The sequence below is a fragment of the Temnothorax nylanderi genome, unplaced genomic scaffold (genome assembly GCF_030848795.1).
Source record: "Temnothorax nylanderi isolate EJ_2023f unplaced genomic scaffold, tnyl_v1.0 TNYL_tig0325_pilon, whole genome shotgun sequence".
NCBI lineage: Eukaryota > Metazoa > Arthropoda > Insecta > Hymenoptera > Formicidae > Temnothorax > Temnothorax nylanderi.
This window is the reverse complement of record NW_027249387.1, coordinates 64737-83749: the sequence shown is the minus strand read 5'-3', so window position 1 is coordinate 83749 and position 19013 is coordinate 64737. Positions and strand designations below refer to the sequence as shown.

General features: G+C 42.3%; 1 protein-coding gene across 2 annotated transcripts; it reads right to left on the bottom strand.

The window, feature by feature from the left end:
* Positions 1-82: 82 nt before the first annotated feature.
* LOC139781267 (uncharacterized) lies at positions 83-12632 on the bottom strand. Of its 2 annotated transcripts, none has more exons than XM_071720121.1 (4): positions 11534-12632; positions 5763-5981; positions 5092-5390; positions 83-3701 (listed from the first exon to the last, which is right to left on the bottom strand). In XM_071720121.1, the coding sequence occupies exons 1-4, from the start codon at positions 11537-11539 to the stop codon at positions 3407-3409; spliced, it is 819 nt and encodes a 272-aa protein (XP_071576222.1). In that variant the 5' UTR covers positions 11540-12632; the 3' UTR covers positions 83-3406. The 2 variants fall into 2 exon arrangements, with proteins under 2 accessions (XP_071576222.1, XP_071576221.1); XM_071720120.1 differs by having other exon boundaries at positions 83-3704; positions 11534-12631.
* Between the last annotated feature and the right edge of the window lie 6381 nt (positions 12633-19013).

The following is a 19013-nucleotide window of genomic DNA, read 5'->3' as shown; positions in this document are numbered from 1 at the left end:
AAAATTGTTAATATCACGCCGTGTTTAAAAGATTGAATTGCAGAAGAACAAAGGTAAAATTAAAGCGACTGCCGTCGGCTAGTAATTTTGTAGCCCTTTTATTTTTTTCCTCTTTTGTTTTGCTGGAAGAAAGGAAAGTAATTTACCGCAAAATGGGACGATCGAAAGGAGGTAGTTACAACGTTTACAAGCAGTATACATTTAGCGTAGACGCGGTTAGACTCGGAAAACGTTTTGGTGAGTACGATCACGGATACATATTGGCACGATTAAATTCAACGCGCAACACTTTTATATCGAATCGACCCATTTTTCGCGGCTGACATCGTGGCCGATACTGGACAGGATGCTGAATGGATCTCTAAACAGAACAGTAAGTATTATAATTATATAAATACGGAAACGTATACCGCCGATTGAAAATCTGCGAATGCTATTCTATACGCGAAGCTCGAGCTGAACGTTCGTTCCACAATTAATTTGCACACTTCACGTTCCTGATTTGATCTGTTTATCAAAAATTCATTCTTTAATTTTAATTCGTAATTACAGTCTTCATCTAGACACACGAAGAAGATAAACTTCATAAAATTAAAATATTTCAATTTCCCCGTTTAACTGTATTATCGCTGCATGAATCGATGGCATCGTCACAATGGAAAAACCACAGAATAATTTAGGTCAGCTTTTTCCAGCTGTCTTTTTCACGTTCCCGCTTCTCTTCTTCTGTATTTTTTTTTCTCGATAGATATGATGATCTACGCTTGTTTTTCACGTAAATACCGAATGTGCAACTGAAAGAAACTGCTCTATTTATTTTCTCTTCAAATAACATTTAAAAATATGACATTTTAGCATTCTCACGTATTGTGTCGCAAAAAACCCCGAAACCGCAAAATAAAAAGGTACAAAAATTGTGGAGAATAGAAATCAAAATGTCAGAGTTGATATAAATTCTAGAGCGAGAGATTTCTTCGATTTCTTCATTAGCAGAATTTAGGACAGTATACGTCTCGTAGAGTCGTGAAGTGGAATGTGACGCGAGGACCTTTTTACCAATTCTGGTTTTGTTGCGATGAGCATGAAAACATCATCGCGAGATTAATTTTGAGTGTGTCGTCGCGTATCACACAAGGGAAGTAAAGAAAGAAATTTTGTTCCTTACATATATCGTAAGTGCAACACATTAGCGTTACATATATGTATACATCGTACAATACGATAGTTAAAAAAAGTAGAGAGCGGTAGTTCCGCTATATCGTGACGCGTCTTGGATAACTTTTAGAAATTTCGTTGCTTCGTACAGAGCACAACATCAAAGTAAAGAAGATATTCCTTCGTTACGCGCGCGCGCGACCATAAATATATACAATATATATAATTATGTATGTATATATGTATTTATATATTTAATTATATATAAAACAAACGCGCGACTCTCTCTAGGCTGTACGAAACGAGTTCAAAGATGCCCGTTTGAGCTTTCATAAGCTTGAAACGGAATCGAAATCGATTTTAGGATCTAGCAAAAATAAATTGTACCCTTTAGAAAATTCTTTAATGAGATAGTGTATATAACAAGCGAGTCGAGTTTATTTTTACTATACTGACGTAACGATCGATATGAGATTTTATAAAAATACGCGGTAGCCTTAACGTCGATCGCAAGTATCACGACTGGCTGGTGGCATGAAAAACTATTCAGTGTCGCATCGGATTTCGATTCGATTTCAAGCCTCGACCGTATTTGCGACCAAGCATAGACGATAAGCTGACCTCAGATTAATTTTGCATCGTCGGAAGCTCTGCTTAGTTTACCGCGGTGCGTTCGTCGTTTCCGGCCCGAAAGCCGGAATTTCCACCGAGTCGCGTTTTAACATTATAATTTAATTTGCCGGGAATGAGCGCTTCCCGGCCGATTGTCATGAAATAGAAGTTGTGTAAAGCACTTGGACAGTCGTTTAGAGGTTCCCCAAAAAATTCGCGAGATTACGCGTTCGCATGTGCGGCGTCCGTGTGAGATGGCGACTCTGCGCGCGGACAAGGCAACGTAGATTGGCCAAGGGATTGGCCGGTATTGAGTTAAATAATTAATTAAACGGCTAAAAGAGTTCTAGGATGGTCGAAAGATCGTTTCGTGTCCCTTACTTTCGCGCATCACAACCGAGCTTTTCTTTCAGATTACATATGGATCTGTCCGGGGCGAATATTGAAAAAAAAAACGCGCTGAAAATTATCTAGGAAAGATTCTGTCGTCTTATTGTTAGTAAAAATTCGGAGATATAATTCAAAAAATACGGCGATCTTTTAATTCGCGGTCGTTTGATCTTTATCTCGCGCGAGAATTGCGATTAAAACCGCGATTGAATTTTCGAGCGTTCGCTCAATTGCATAAAGCGTATCCTACTCGAGTGTTACCGAGCAGAATAGACAGTTCAACGGATGGCTCGACCCACAATCGTTCTCTCCTCGTCGTCACAGCTGCAATCCGGCTTATATTGACCGAGCACCGCCCCAGTTACCCGTCTATCATCACGGTGCAGTAAAACTCGCCGAAGAACATTTTAATGGATTTCCCGCACTTCAAGTACTGTGGAAAACGACGCGGAAATGTTTTCTTCGGCGATACCACAGATCAAAACACAAGTTTATATTCATTACCGAGATACTTAGGATCGAATGCATTCGTCGATGTGAAAATCCCCGTCAATATAGATTCACGCGCGCAACTATTTTTCAGAAAATAAACCAGCTAGACTCGCAGCAAATATGCATTCTGTAAGCCTTCTCAGACCACGTGACTTTCCCATTTTACATGTTCTCTCCACATCGAAACTTTTTCTCGATTCCAGACCTAATACTATTTATGCATATTCGCAGTATGTGATAACTATATGTATATATATCGCATATTTCTTGTCGATTTAACGGATCAAATAACTTGTCGATAACGTTATTATATGCCCTTCATTATCAATTTTTTCTCATGGCAGCGTCATCTTCGCTGAAACTTTACGTTAAATATCTAAATACACATATCGTAACGCGACAAAGACAATGAGACATATCGTATAAAATTTTTCTACAATCTGTCTGATCGCATCTAGAATGAGTCGTGTATCAACAGTCGCCACCGTCTTTTCATTCATTTCTCATTCACACGTTAATTTCGTCATTAAATGACCAATGAACACTCATTGTCAGTCAAAACGTCATCCTAGACGTGGACTGTGTCACGCAGTGTCCCGTGTCTCTTCCGTCGCTTCTCAATACTTTCTCTCGCGCGGGGCGCGTTGAGATCCAGACCCTTCCTCAGGCCTCCTCATCAGACGTTATCGCTGAAGGCACCCAAACGATTGCTATCCTGCGTCGATCCAGGATACCGGCCGGGTGCCAGCAGCCAGCCTCACGTCTTGGCGAACTTGTAGACCACACCGAACACCAGCACGCTCACCAGCATCAACACCATCGCGGTCACCACTTTGGCGAAGGCGTTCAGCCCGCTCTCCGTGGGCTGCTGCGATCTCCCGCTCGGCACGCTCTGCTTCGCGGCGAGACCGCGCGCCAGGGCGGGAAAGGCCAGGCTCTGGGTGAAGGTCAACTTGTGGAGGGACTCCGACAGGGAATACGGGCCCACGGAACCGCGGGCCGCGGCCCTCAACAGGGCGTATTCCAAATCCAGAGCATCGAACATGCTGTATCTGCTGAAGAAAGAAATATAGAAATATCGTAATTATTTCATCCTACGCGCTATAATTTATATTTTTTACAGTCGTTTTTATTATATTTAATTACTATACAGTATACACACTATTCGGCTATTTTATATAAGCTAGCGTATTCTTGAAAAGCAGTATCTTCAAAAGCACCGAACTTTCTTTTCTTCCTAGAAATTTTGTTGCTATTTTAAACGCGTTACTAATATAATTGCTATAATTAACTTCAATATTTGCTCTAATTGTTTATTTTATATAATTCTAGAATATATATATTATATAAGCTAACATACTTTTCTGGCAAACTTTTTTCAAAATCTCTCTCGCGACTTTAGCGAAAAGTTTGGTACGAGTACGACAATTCCGGCGCGAGCTCTTGGAATTGAAATAAAAGCGCAGATGAAGGTGTGACGAAGGAGAGCATAAAAGCGGGCCTTTATCAAGGCGATCCAATGTCTTGACCTCGCACGAGGTTCGGCGTGCTCGCTCACGAGATTGTAGGATTGCGACAAGCAAAAAGAGAGCGAAATTGGGGCGCGGTTGATCTCAAGATGGGGGAGGGGAAAAAAAACCATTTTCTCGAGGTCCTCGTCGTAGAAAGAACCACTTGACGTTTGCGACGGGGACTCATACAAGTGCGAATAATTCTACCGGCACGTGCACATGTACGCGCACGTGTGCAATCGTAACGCTAATACGTCATTGACGTATACCTTCCGTACATTTGCATCGTGTCAAGGTCGTTCCTTGACACGAGTCAAGACCAAGTCCGTCATCGAACGCGTGTATCCTAACAAAAGATTATTTCTACCGTTTGGATCTCTGGGACCTTGCTCGCAACGCGCATACGCGGCCAAGGATAAGGTCGGAAAATAGATATTCGCGTTGCCGATACTTTTACGAGTATAAGGAACCGAAGAAGATAATATTTCTTACAATAATACTTGTCAAACTTGTCGCGCAACTGCTTCGAAATTCTGTCCACGATGACAGTCTCTGCTGCGTCAGTATTACTAACTTTGCTCATTCATTATGATTACAACGTAGGGGAAGTTACCACCCTTTGTTCATCGCACACGATATAACAGATAGTAAAAATTTTATATGTTTGCTATAATTTTTCCAATTATTTTATGCATTATCATTAAAAGAATAAAAGTAAATTTAAATGAAAGAATAGAAAAAGATAAAGAAACAAGATCGTATTTGATAAGGACCAAAATCAATGGTCGAAACGTCGTGAGATTATACAAATAAATAATTTTTGCCAATTAGCGTCGAACATAATTTATTTCTTGAAACAAGATCGGTTCATCGGCCGAAGATGTCGGACAGAGCGCGAGCCAAATGCGTGAACGAGCATCAAATCAATTACCTGCTACTGCGTCTCCTGTCCTGCGAGTGCATCGACACGATCGCTGAACTCGGCATCGATCGCAGGCTGCCGGTGGTCGAACTGGAGGGACTCGGCGGCGCGGGCCGGTCCTCGTGGTCCTCGTCTATCGACGTCCTATCCGGCGACGGCGGACTCTTCGCCCCCGCGTTATGGTGGTTGTGATGAAGATAATGCAGCTGCAGTCGCGCGTGATCCGGATGCAGCAGGCTGGCGCGACGCGATTGCTGCGGCGTCATCGCCGGGCTGTTGCAGGTGACACCGCACGGCGACGGCGATGCCTTTAACGCATTTCACAAAAGTTATATATATTTTTTTCACACGATGTTGTGACAAATCGCGAATCGACAATTCGCGCGAGAGGATCTTAATAAAAACATGGTTAACTCTTTACGCGGAAAGGACAGTTGACCATGTTTTTATTAATAAGATTTGCTCTAATTAATTATTATTCTAATTATATACCTAAACATTTTCGTGTTAGAACGTTTGATATCCGGTAGAAATTTAATTTACGGCGCGTGCAAGAGTGTCACGAGAATACTTATGTTTGTTCGATTCACTCAAGCACACTTGAAGAGTATTGACCTATTGACTTTATTGACATACATGTGGGGATTTGATAAGAAAATAGTATCGCGTAAAACTCGCACCTGGATGGATTCGATGCCGCTGTCGTTGACACTTTCCTGCACATCTGGGAATATAAAAGCTGGAGCCTGTCCGTCGGTATCGGCTCTGGGCGAGTCGCTGGGCCATACCTGAAGAAGAGGTAGTCCCCCGCGCGTCTCGTTGCAGACTTCGGCGATGACAACGTTGCTCGTTGATACTCCGGCATTGAGGCACAAACCCAGCTCTCTCAGTGGTTTCTGCTAAACGACTTACAATTAGCAGTTTTATTTATGATTTTTGTCATAAATTCTGTATATCTTTTTACGGAACAAAATTTATTTATTTTTTTTGTTTTTCGCACACAGAGATTAAAACTTGTCGAAGTAAAATGTGCTTTGAAAATACCAATTAGAATAAAAACGAGATTTACTTAAGTTTTGTTGTTTGCGGCATGCACTCAGAACTGTATTGACTTTGAAATATTACGTAGGCTCGTATCGCGCGAGAACACCTTGCGACTTTTAGTTACCCGATGGCTCTCGATAATAAATATCGCCGCTAGAAACTTGGTAATGTCGTCGTGGCACGAGACAAACATTTTCTGCGTTCGCGCCGTATAAAAGGCCGGTCCTTCACGGCTGGATATTAGCATGTGAAATATTGAAAAGAAATATTTTTAGCCACGGTCGCGACGGTCGCGTTTCAAGAGCAGATTAATCGATCCGATACTCAGTTATTTCGCGCTGCCGCGAGCTTTACTTCCATCCTAATGACGTTTAAAAAGAGTATAACAAAAGTAACGGGGAGAATCTCGCGTAGACTTTTTTGTTAAGATAAAAAAATATCTCGAAGCTCCTGACACACGATTGAAACATCAAATCTTTTATCTTGTTGCATAAATAAAGCACAGATTTCACAGATTTCACAGATTGCTATTGCAAAATAGTGAAAAATTGAAACTTCCGTGCGATACGCTATTCTCAGCGTATTTGTCACGAAATATCATGCACGTGTCCACTTATCGTTCATTCGTAATCTCACACAATATCTTTGACGTCATATCAATGATATAATTATATTAATTTTCGTGGAATATGACTAATTACAGTTAAGAGTCCGATAAATTCCCCGAAAGATACTGTCATTCTTTATAAAATTAGTATCATAATTAATAGGTCACGTAAATTGTTAAATTGTAAATAGTTGTTAAAAATTATTAAGAATCTTATCAAGAGATGCGTCTCACGACAAGTATATTTTTCAAGTTTATTTAAATTACGTACATTTCGTAAATCCGTTCATGAGCGAGACGCTACAGCGTATCCGTTAAAAGAAGGAAAACTTTGCTAGAAATAAACACTTGTTGTTTTTAAATAAGTCGATGTTATTGAAAGATGCAGATATTGGAGAATATAGATTTTTCCGATAATATTCTGCGATCTTTGAAATATTAGAGTACAACAGGCTTTCTATCTTGCCGAAATTGGATGCTTTTATCTGCAAATATATTTTATTAATGTAATTCTTTTATAAATACAACCTTTTATTAATACAATCTTTTATTAATACAACCTGGGCACGTATTGTGGAACTTTTCGGAGTGGATTCCAAACGGAATTGTACCTACAGCTATTTCCTAGATTTCTATTGTGTTTCCTAAGGAAAATGGAATAATTCCGACCGGAATTCATTCCGAAAACGTTCCATAATACGTGCCCTGGATTAATCTTGGCTCTCGAATGACGTCATTGTGCGCACGTGGAAAAAATAAATTCTTATATGTTAAAAATGGTCCATCTATTTTCAAGTTACTGAATGATGTCGGTCGATATTCGCCATCGTTTAATTTTATGTATGTATTCTATGTATATATTCTATGGTATTGGGTTATGAATCAGGATTGAAGAACCGGCGTTATCGTTTATACCGCCGTCATGATTTACCAAAATGAAGTGTAAAGCGCAATCTGAACCGTCATCTTTTCATAACTTCTCAATGAATTATTATTTCTACCCTCGCTCGTGCCTCACCTTCGGCCTTTTCGCGCCGGGGCTTATTCGTCGCAAGGGCTCTCTATCCGTCGATCGAACGATCTTGATTTTTATTAAACCCTGCCGACGACGTGTTGTGCGGACAACACGATGGATAATAATAATACACGGTTTAAAGTTCAAAATGTCTCGCACGTCTCGCTGACCGAGAATCGCACTCACGCAGCAGGATGGCGCGCGTCCACCGAGACAGGCCGCAAACTGGGGAATAAACGGCTCGCTGGTTTCCGGTGCGGCGAGCTTGCAAAGGTCGCCCCGGTGTACAAAAAAGCGTCGAGAGAAAAAGGCCGCAGAAGCAATGCGAAATGGGTCGATGAAGCGCGAGCAAGAGGAAGTGCGGTTGCTGAAGGAAACGCGTACAGCTAGTCCCGAAATCTGGGATCTGCTTTGCCCTCTTTCGAGAGAATTAGAAAGAGAGAGGTCTCTTTCTAATTCTAAATCGTTTTCTGCAGAATATTTTTACAACTATAAAGAATAATAATATTTCGAATATTTTTCCTATTCTATAAAAAGAGGGCTAATTCGGACCCCTCGGGAAATAGAGTCAAGGGCTGGCCACGGAAGAGTGCGAAATAGATCGATAATGTGCGAGCGGGAAGTGTGTCGGCGATATGACGAGGGTCGTACCCGAAATATACAATATATCTGTTGACAAATCGAAACGAAACACGAAACTCGCAGTTATACCGCTTCGTCGATAGGCGAGAAAGAGGAAAACAGTCGCCGATGAAACGAAAATGTTGAAAACCTGTCGCCCGAGATGTCTCCGCACAATTTCTCCCCTCGATTCCTCTATTCCATTGCCGTTTCTTAATGTTCGCGCTAAGCAAAACCCATCAAACATTTTTTTTATTGCTTCGCGGAATGATTCCGAGTCACGCTAAAAGTCGTAGGGGGGAAATGCATGGTGTTCAAATCGATAATGCAAAGTCTCTCTTTTTAAAGTGCGAACTCGTTTCCGCTGTGATAAAAAGTCAACTCGTCACAGATGCGGATTCTTTTCCGTAATAGATCATTGTTATTGAGCAATAAAAAGAATTGACTAATTCGGGGGGAAAAAAATCACTGTTTCAAACCCCTTTTTTTGGAGAACGACTCCCCGAATTTGCGTCGCATCTCACTCGTGACATTCAAGATCTCCCGCTCGAATCAGGCCGCGCGAGAAAGGCGACGCAAAATATCGATCGTTACTTCGCATATTCGAACGCAATTTGCGTGCCAGATGTGTAAATGCTTTTCTTCTTCCTTTTTTTGCGAGACTTCCGCCAAATGGGAAGCTGCGAGATGCGTACTTGGCGGTACTCCAAATTGACCAGTGGAAAACCCCGCGAAGGAGCGCGAGGAAGATTGCGAGGGGTAGCTACTAGAGTATCTTAGAGCTCTTCCTTTCATCTCCGAATTTGATTAATTCAGAATCAACTAGGAGTCGGGAGGTCTGCAATCGAGAGGATATAGACTCACAAAAATGATCAAATGTACTATACACATCAGTTATTTACGACTGATTCGAAAAAAGCAATAAGCGAAAACGACTTTTCAACATCAATACTTATCGTTTTATTACGGACATCTTTGTTCTTAAATTTTCAAAAGAAATTCGTAACAATGGTGCAATTTGATTAGTTTTGTGAGTGTATGTCGCGAATCCCTTTGGAATAACCGCAACGTTGAGAGGTCGCGAATTTTAAACAATTCTTGCAAACAGAAGTTACGAAACTTCAAGAGTCACTCTCAAGTCAAACAACCTTGCGAAAAGTTGAAAGTATATTGTTCCGTATACCGAGAAACTCCGCCGTAATGCAAATCTCGTAATGCATTTTCCCGAATCTATTTAATCTAACAGCCATGAAATGTGGTAATCAACGTGTCGTGCACCACGCTAGCCCCGGCACGATCGGAAACTTTTGTCCTCCATTAATTTGCAGATTGACACGTTTTTGGAGCCCTCCGTTGAAAAGTATCTTGCGCGTCGCGTGTATGTCAGTTTTCGTGGGCAGGTTTAATTAATAAGGGATCACACACTTTGCGTTGCTTAGGCCCAGTTTCACGAGTGTCGGTTAACTTTTAACCTTAGATTAACTCACTCTTCGTCTCTTTCTAAGGGGGACGTTAGAAAGAGACGAAGACTGAGTTAATCTAAGATTAAAAGTTAACCGACACTTGTGAAACTGGGCCTTATTCGATCGAACGTTCTACGTGAAGGAACTGATAAAATTTTAACGTGACATACTCCTTTGTGATTCTTTCTGAGGTTCTGAAAGGTCATTAGAAATGAATTACGAGGATAGCTAATCGATTGGAAACTCGAAAGGGTGGCCGTTAATAGTACCAGGACGGAGTACTGATTCACATAATATAACTGCATAAAGAGACACGCTTGTTCGTGACCATGACTGTAAGATCTCGTCTTCCTGTCTGGCCTTGGCACGCGTCGGCGGTCGATGAGGGCAAGAAAAAAGGCACGGAGATCGTTTTCCTGGCACGATGCCTGTCTCGACTAAATGAAAAGTTCCCTTGCTCGGAACCATTATACTTTCCGACACTTTTCGTGCATATTTATTGCGTATGAAAATGTTTTCAAACAATAGACTCACGGTCTCGCAATCTCGCGAATTTCCGACAGATTGATCCTGTCCAGCCATTTAACTGTCACGACGGATTTGTATCTCACCACAGGTATTTAAATTATCAGAAAGAATAAATATAATTAGAATAATATTATTTACTAGAAGAGTAATATTATTTTAACTTGATAATTTAATTTCGTGATGTATTTTATAATTTTATATGGCCTGTTGATTATGGTTTTAAAAATGAAAGAACAAGAGAACTCGACAAAAAAGAGCTATTAAGTAAAACAAAGTAGAAAGGTATGGCAAAGAAAGTTTCTCATATGGAAATATAAAGCCGTTTGCCGCGTGTGTGAGTTACATCAACCTTTTAAATTTCTTTGGTTGCTTAGTGCCGCTCATAAACTGAATTCAACAAGTTTTCATAGCAGCCATCCCGGTGTAATTTAATTCAACATCACAAAATGTATTCCAGAAACGTACCGAAAGCGATAAAAGTAAAGGAATGAAATGCAAAGTAAATTCATTTTGCGAAACGCACATTTGTTACAGATACAAAAAAATTATATAGATATAAAGATGTGAAATACATAGTCAAACAATCGATTTGCGAGAAAAATATACTACATAAAAATATATTTTCAATTTATTTCACATAGACGTTCGATTTATTTTAGCAATAATTGTTATTAAATTGATTTGTCCCCCACGATACCAAATGTTTGCGTTGCAACAGCAACGGTTTACCGATCGCTCAGGACGTTCTCCCCGACCCACCTGTATGCTTCTTGCATAGTTGACTTTCGATAAGGGACGCGATGGATTTTCAAGCAACAAACAATCGACGCTTTTTATTTAAACGACACTGATTGTAAAAGCAATTTGTGCACCGACCGTGTCCCGTAGAATTTTATGTAATAACTTCACGAAATAATAATTTCAGCAAAAATATCGATCACACAAAAAATCAGATCACTTCCCTCAGTCACGCTTAACGAGCGGCTTGATTGACGGAGAACCGAGGGTCTCATCTACATTTATATTCCACCTTCAGACATCATCTTCCATAAGTCATGATCATTTCGAAATAAAATCGAGAGAGGATCAACGGACGCGAGAGAGTTTACGTATCCACTTCGAGTTTAGAGGAAGGGGCGCGCGTCGCGTCGGTCATCGACAGCGGGCTCCTACCTGCATGCTCCTGATCGCATGCCAGAAGATCCCGGCACGATCCTCCGAGGCGTCCGTTTACGTGGTCCAGGTTTACGAACGGGTGCTCTCTCGCACGCTCGGTCTCCTCGAGGTTCGAACTGTGACTGGATACTGGATCCGGCCGCGCGCGCGGCAGGACCGTGCGGTGTGCTTCGCCGCGCGGGGATTGCCAGTGGTCCGGCAGTCACGGGTACGGGAAGGGGTAAAAAGCCAGGCGGCAGAGGAAGGCCGGACGAGGGGGTTGTTTTCGCTGTGTGCCGGTCGGGGGGTTGAGAGTGGACCGACGCTTATCGGGCGCGCGAACCGCATCGGCAGGTGGAAAGATCGGACATATAGCTTGAATTTTAGCCCGAATTGAATTTTTCAGGAGGAGCCTTCCTTTACGCGGGGGAAAAAAGAAAAAAAAACACAGAAAGCCCGTCGTACATTCTACTTGTTGATTATTTTATTTCGCTGAATGTGTAACCCGCGTTGTGTTGTGTAAACTTTATCTTCGAAATGGACTTTCCTCTTGCGCGGCAAAGCTGGAGCGTGATCGCAAATAGATTTCGCACTCCGCGCTCGCTCCGTTCTTTTAAATTATTCACACACACGCACGGACTTTAATTAAATTCTTTAGATCCGAGTTAATTTTCCTACGTAAAGCTCTTTACACTAATATTGCTGCAATTAACTTTTCAATTACCTTAACAATTAAATTAAAGCAAAAAGTAGAATGTTAATTAATTTTAATTAAGCAAGAAAAATAATTATGCTGAGATCAATTATGCTAATGAGTTTAATTGATACGTATCCATCATCGGAAGCCTAACTATCAAAGATCGTTTTCATATATCGATATCTGAATTCGATAAAAATCTAATGAGTTTAATTTTGTTTTCCGTCGGCTAATCGAATCTGTTATCTCTCCCGCAGCAGCCAATTCGATTGATTGTTAATCCACGGCGCGTTCCAATTACATTTTGCTAATTAAACTAATTACGTACTCTTACAACAGATGTGAGATGGGAATACCAATGATCCATCGATTGATGTACTTTAGTACATTTATATCACATGGCGATTAAATATTTATTTAGATCCCAGTAAGAACATATATATATAGATACATTTTATATATACATATATGTATACTAGTGATAAATATTAAATTTTGGTCGTACTCTTCACTGATATTGCATTATCTCGTCACAAAATATATTTTACATTTATCACGTGTCTCGGGTTCTAAGAAACGTGCGGATTAAGTCGAACATGGATAAAAGCAGAAAGAAAATTGAAAGATAAAAAGAATAAAATCGGATTTAACAGGGATTTTCAAAGAACGGACGGCAGCATGACTTTGATCATAAGGATGCTATTCTAGGCAAAGACAAAAGTACAAAGCTGTTTAGCTCGTATTTTATAACTTTATAAATTAAGGATAAACAGAGAGAAGCTTCTATCTTTTATTAAATAAGAAGGTAATGTATGTAAAAATATAGATGGAATCAAGTAAACAAATAACAATGAGCGAGTGAAAATGCAAAAGAGTGTTATTGCTGCATCAGGAATCAGACCGACTCAAGGAAACTGTCAAGGTTGACATCTGGAGGACATGACGACATATCGAGAACCTTCGAAATTTGGGACACAAGTTTAAAAATATCTCCTGATCCGGTGCAAACACGAGCGTCAAATCCTGATAAACTGAGGAAAAAAGACAACTGCGCAAAAGTCCGTCCTTTTCCTGTTTTAGTCGTTGCTCTTCGAACGTCCTGTCCGTTGACAGCGTGGCGAAATTAATATGGAAACGCCGAGAGGCGTCCAGACATGGAACACGTAGGAGAAGATTTAATCCTCGGTTGTCATACAAATCAAAGTGACCCCAACCAATTTTCAAACAACTGTATGCTGTTCAAAAACTAACAGTTTAAGTGGATCGCAAAAAATTCTAGAATTAAGTTTAAACATTGTAGAATGTATTCTTATTATAAAAAATTAACTTTTTGAGTGGCATGTTCAAAAAAATCCTTCAAAAAGTGTTCAAAAAAGAGGTGTGACAAGAGGATTAAAACAGATAATAAAACGCGCTGTAACCGGGGAGGAAAAACGCGTATTTGTGATCGGGATAGATGCAATTTATTATGTCACGGAAAGCCCGAGAGAGCCGATAAAGCGTGCCGGATGAATGTACAGAATAATGCATCTTTACGCTTGCCGAGGTACACTCGAAGAGTAGCACCATTAGTATTGTCGAGGGTAGGAATGGAGAGGTTGATGGTGTATGAGAAGAACGTGATTGTGCTACCTCAAGAAGAGAAAAGAAAAATCGTGAGAGCGAGGATTGTGCAGGAGGACAATGCGAATTTTGAGAAGAGAATCTGCGACGAGCCGGGAACGTTCAGCAACAAATGATCGCGAGGAATGGAATTGTCTCGGAGAATGCACCGAGACACGAGGATGCAGGAAGGAACGAAGAAAGAACTGGAAAAAGAAGAAAATGCGCGCGGTGACAGATGAGTGCAAGTGCGCGACAGCGAAACCTTCCGTGCCTTCTAACTGCCCTGTTTACCCTTGTACATCGTTACGATACAAGTGAAAAGCTTTCACTCCCAGATTCCTCGAAAGGTCCAGAGAACCCCACGAGGGCGCACTTCGAAGTCTCATCGGCAAGTACGACCGAGTGCAGTTTCGTCGGCGCGCGGTGCCTTTGATTTCCATCGACTTCGATAACCGGATGCATCCCCGAGGTCGCTAGACTATCGCGATGCAGGAGATATCGGATCGGATGCACCGTTGGTCACAGGTGGAGCAAAATAAATCGAATCAAGGGGGGGGGGACGAGGGAACGACCAAGGTAAGACGAGGACGGGACGCGCGGCCACGTGAGGAAGGGGACGTGGAGGACGCGACGCCGGCGCGGCAGGAACCCCGTAGGTCAAGGTCACCACCACCGGCCAACCGGCAGGGGGTGAGCACTGGCCGTTATGTTACGGCCCTGGGAAGTTCCCGCTTCGGAACGCCGCCGGCGACTAGCGAGCCTCGGTGTGCAGGACAATCTCTTCCGACTCCCCTTCGACCCCCGCTGAAATCGATATACCTACACCTATTTCCCGACAGCTCTCCCGACCGGTCCGTGTGTGCAGGCAAAACAGGGCCTGCGGATCCTGATGCGCCACGCAATGCGACTGCAACGCAATTTTGCGAGGCACGTGTGCCGCGCGTCACGCGTGACTTACAACGATAATTAATTGACCCGAATTTGACGCCGTTAAGGACGTTCTCCGGTCCTTATACTAGAGAAAATCGATTTTCTTAGGATTTTCTTGAAACTGTGAATATACGTTAATTTAGGTGTGCTTTATGCGTGGTATAAATTTCAGTACCTCTTCCGGTATAAAAAATAAAGATACTGAGCCTCAAAATTAAAAAAAAAATTTAATTTTAATTTTTTTTTAGTTTTGGCATTTTTTCCTTATAGAACTCGACGAGAGGAGCAACTTTGGTCCTCTTGGCCAACCTCGTATCTCTTACCGTTTGGCCTGGAAAACCTTTTCATTAGTAAAAGTTGAAACTTTGAGGCTCAGTATCTTTATTTTTTATACCGGAAGAGGTACTGAAATTTATACCACGCATAAAGCACACCTAAATTAACGTATATTCACAGTTTCAAGAAAATCCTAAGAAAATCGATTTTCTCTAGTATAAGGACCGGAGAACGTCCTTAAACGGAAGGGAACCGTCGCTGTCGCATCACTCGGCGGTATACGGTTTTCGCACATAAACGCAAAAGTGATCGATTTTTTTGGCGGGGGGGGGGGGTTGTACATCATCTAAATTGCCTCGATATGCGGACGAGTGGCGTAACGCGCATCATATTACGTCGATTGATGTGCCATAAGTCCTCCGAGACCGATTCATATCCGGTAAATTGAGTACCGGAGACGCGCATAGTCCATTTAGTCTCAAGACGGTCCGAAGATCGACAAGGTCTTGCGGTCAGGAGGGATAAATATCTCGAGGGTATAGCGCTTGCGAAATTTTGCATCGCTTACCGAGATGTTCTATCGATCATCGGCAGATAAATATGACGCTTTCAGTTGATTGCATACGATTTTTTTATTTTATCTCGAAGGCGACGTAAGTCGCATCTCGCGAATCTTGTTAATAATTTCACTCACATCGATTATATTATCTTTTAAAAATATATTATTATTTATATCTAAAAATGTCCTCTTTCAGGAAAAAATCGCATTCTTTTCTATTAGAGATTATTTTAGGATTCAGTTTGAATGTTTAACTCTAGCGCGGGGATCGTTGAAATCCACGCGATGAATAACAAGAAGAGAAATTGCGGCGTTTATGCGGTTTAAAGCGAGAACAGGATCAAGTACGGAGTTTTGCGCTTAGCCGGCACGATTTAGTGAGGCCATTCGGTCAACTGCACGAGCTAACTGCCGCGCATTCTGCAAGGTGTGTGCATGACAAATCCCTCCTATCCCGCGAAACATAGAGCGCAGACTTCTGAATATTCAGCAGCACGTAATACTCCTAAAGGACTTTCTATTTTAAGCGTCTCAATATTGCGGGAAATATAAATAACCTCGCCTTTTGAAGACGTCCGTTTCGAGGGACGATTTCCCTCTGGAAATATCAAATTAAACCGGCGCGTGTAAATTAAAAAGGGAGAGGAGATTGATAAAACGAAATGTATACCGTAATGTAATCTCCCGCGATTTCCTGTTTCGGCAAAATACTAACTAATACATTTCTATTAACCGCGTACCTGTTTATGTATAGATTGCGTATAAACGTTGCTCGAATTTTCATGTTTTATGCAAGTGCTGACCGCCGATCGATGTAAACGGCCGCGAGGACGACATTACCAAAACCGCGTTACGTTTATTTCACGACATTATTACGAAAATTGCGGCTCGCTGCCGTTCGCGCGCGTTCTGTGAGGAATTGGAAAATTTAATGAAGTCTCGTTGTGGCACGTCACGCACATATCGTGATCTGGCATTTTCATGTTTGCTTTGATTAATTCAGTCTCTAAACTTCGACAGTGCGTCGCGTGCCTGTGTACCATAACACATGTACCGTGTGCGTATGTAGAAACGAGCGACTCCGCGCGAGTCTTGATAAAAGTCGAGCAAAAGTATAGCGAAAATTTATGCGAATTAATACATTGAATGCCAGACTTATTTTGCTCGTTTCTCCGCCTACGCCTGCAGAGTGAAATTTTCACTTTAGAGCTCCGTCTCGATAAAATATTATACAATATAAGCGAATTGCGCAATATTATTATACGTAATACGTTATTATTTCAATATTAACCATATTTATATTTTAAATATTTTAATATTATAAATATTATAAATATTAAAATATAATTTCAATATTATTTACACGATTACAAATGTTATTTTTTACTAGTTTTATGCATTTTTTGAGTTTGAGATCACCGATGACCGGCGCGATGTCACTGAAAGTTACATTGCCGATCATTGGTGATCGGCATTCAACGGTATTCAACGTATTAACCATCGCGCAAATAATTTATTTCCAATTTGATATAAAATCATTATCGATGATGCTCGGAGAAGAGAGACCTCGATGATCGATTCGCGATGGCAGCAGCTGTTCGACAACGCGGTCACACCGATGTATGATCACTCACAATCATTCGATTAATATCTTCGCCGATCTTCTATAAATACGATCCATCTCATAAAAGTCATTTATTACTACGACCATTAAGCTGCCTCTTGAATCGAACGCTTTGAGATAAGATAAATTCGCGGGACGGTGACCGACCAGATCGATCCTCGCTCGATCGTCGGTCGAGGATGTCGCGATCGAGGATCGAGGATCGGCACACAATATACTGGATCAACGAGAGATGGAGCCCGCGGTGTAGGAACGAGCGAGCCTACACGGTGTACATAAAATATTGGTAGCGGTGATCGGTGACGCTTTGGCCGCGGGCAGAGAAAGCTCACCGCCTCGAAGGCTTCGTCGAAGGCGCCCTGGCTGCTCCTTTTGCCGCCGACACGCCGCGCGTACCATTGCCTCGTCTCTTCTTTCCTTTCACCGCCGTGGCATATGTCACGTCAGGGCCGCATCGATCTGTCCCGAAAGACTCGCCTTTTTCACGATGACAGGGGACACGATAAATCCCCGAGGAACCGAGGGACCAGCCGTCTCTATCCCGCCCCAAGATTCTCATGGTACGCGACGTTTCGTAAACGTCTCTCGCGATCGGAGAATTTACGTCACCCATCGAATTTAAAATTCGTATAACGTATTGAAATTCCGCCCCTCGAGGAGTTCCGTTGAAGATCCCCGCGCGCGTTGTTAAGTCCGGGGGGATTAGATCAGCAGGATCGAAAACTATTTTGTACCCCGAACGTGAAATTATATTCCAAATCACTCTATTTGCCGAGGATTAAATTATATACGTTCGCTGCCGCGCTACGTATCCCAATAATTTCCTCGTTTTTTACATTCGGTGCTGTTACCATTGACATTTCGTTCTATTCTTTTCTTTCTTTTTTTTTTAAGTTTGCCGATTCAGTCAATAGCATAGATCATCGCAATTCACTTGGCGGCAAATTAATTTGACAGCCCTGTTCCACGATTTCGTGGCTGATTGCCGTCGATCTCGCAGATTTTTCTCGAGGGCGTGCCGACGCGACGTGATGGCTGTATTCGCCGACGATGGATCCAGTCGGTGGATGACCTTATCGATAACTCGAGATCCTTCGAGGTCTCCGAGTCGCTTTCTAAGCGCAGTCCAGCATGGCAGCGTGGAAGGGACGCGGCGCGATCACGCTCCGTTCGGCGATCGCAATTACGTGAATCATCGCGACACTCGACCACCGGCTCGAGAAAACGTAACCTGCCACTCGCTCGACGAGGATGGGTGAATCCATCCGCGTGCACTTCCTGCTCTCGCAGCGATCGAGCGAGCGAGCGTGACCGGGACCCCGGATCCCGCGGATCCTGATCGAGGAAGTCGATCGCGAGAGGAGGATCTTCCCGTCTCCACGAGGGATTTTTCTCGTCTCGCGACGATTTAACGATCCACGTGACTGATCGCGCCGGTCGAACGCGACGCGCAATGAATTTGAGGGAAATGTCCGAAGATAAGAATGCCGTTAAGACGCGTAATTGAACGATAATGATAGCGCGTTCCGATACTTTCGCGCCGCTACTTAGGCAAGCTAAGTGGCATTTTGCACGGTCGCTGGTTTTATATCTGGCAAAGGGCAAATTCCTGGCGCGTGTGGATCCGCGACGGATCCCGATGGCGACGATGTCGATGCACCTGCCTGCGATCGAATCGGAAAGATACGCGCCATTGTAAGATCGGCACGACGAGAGACCGAAGCGCGGAGATCGAGGCGAAGTAAATGTCGTTATCAAACAGCCACTGATCTTAAGACGCAAGTTTTGTATTTATTGCGGTATAGCC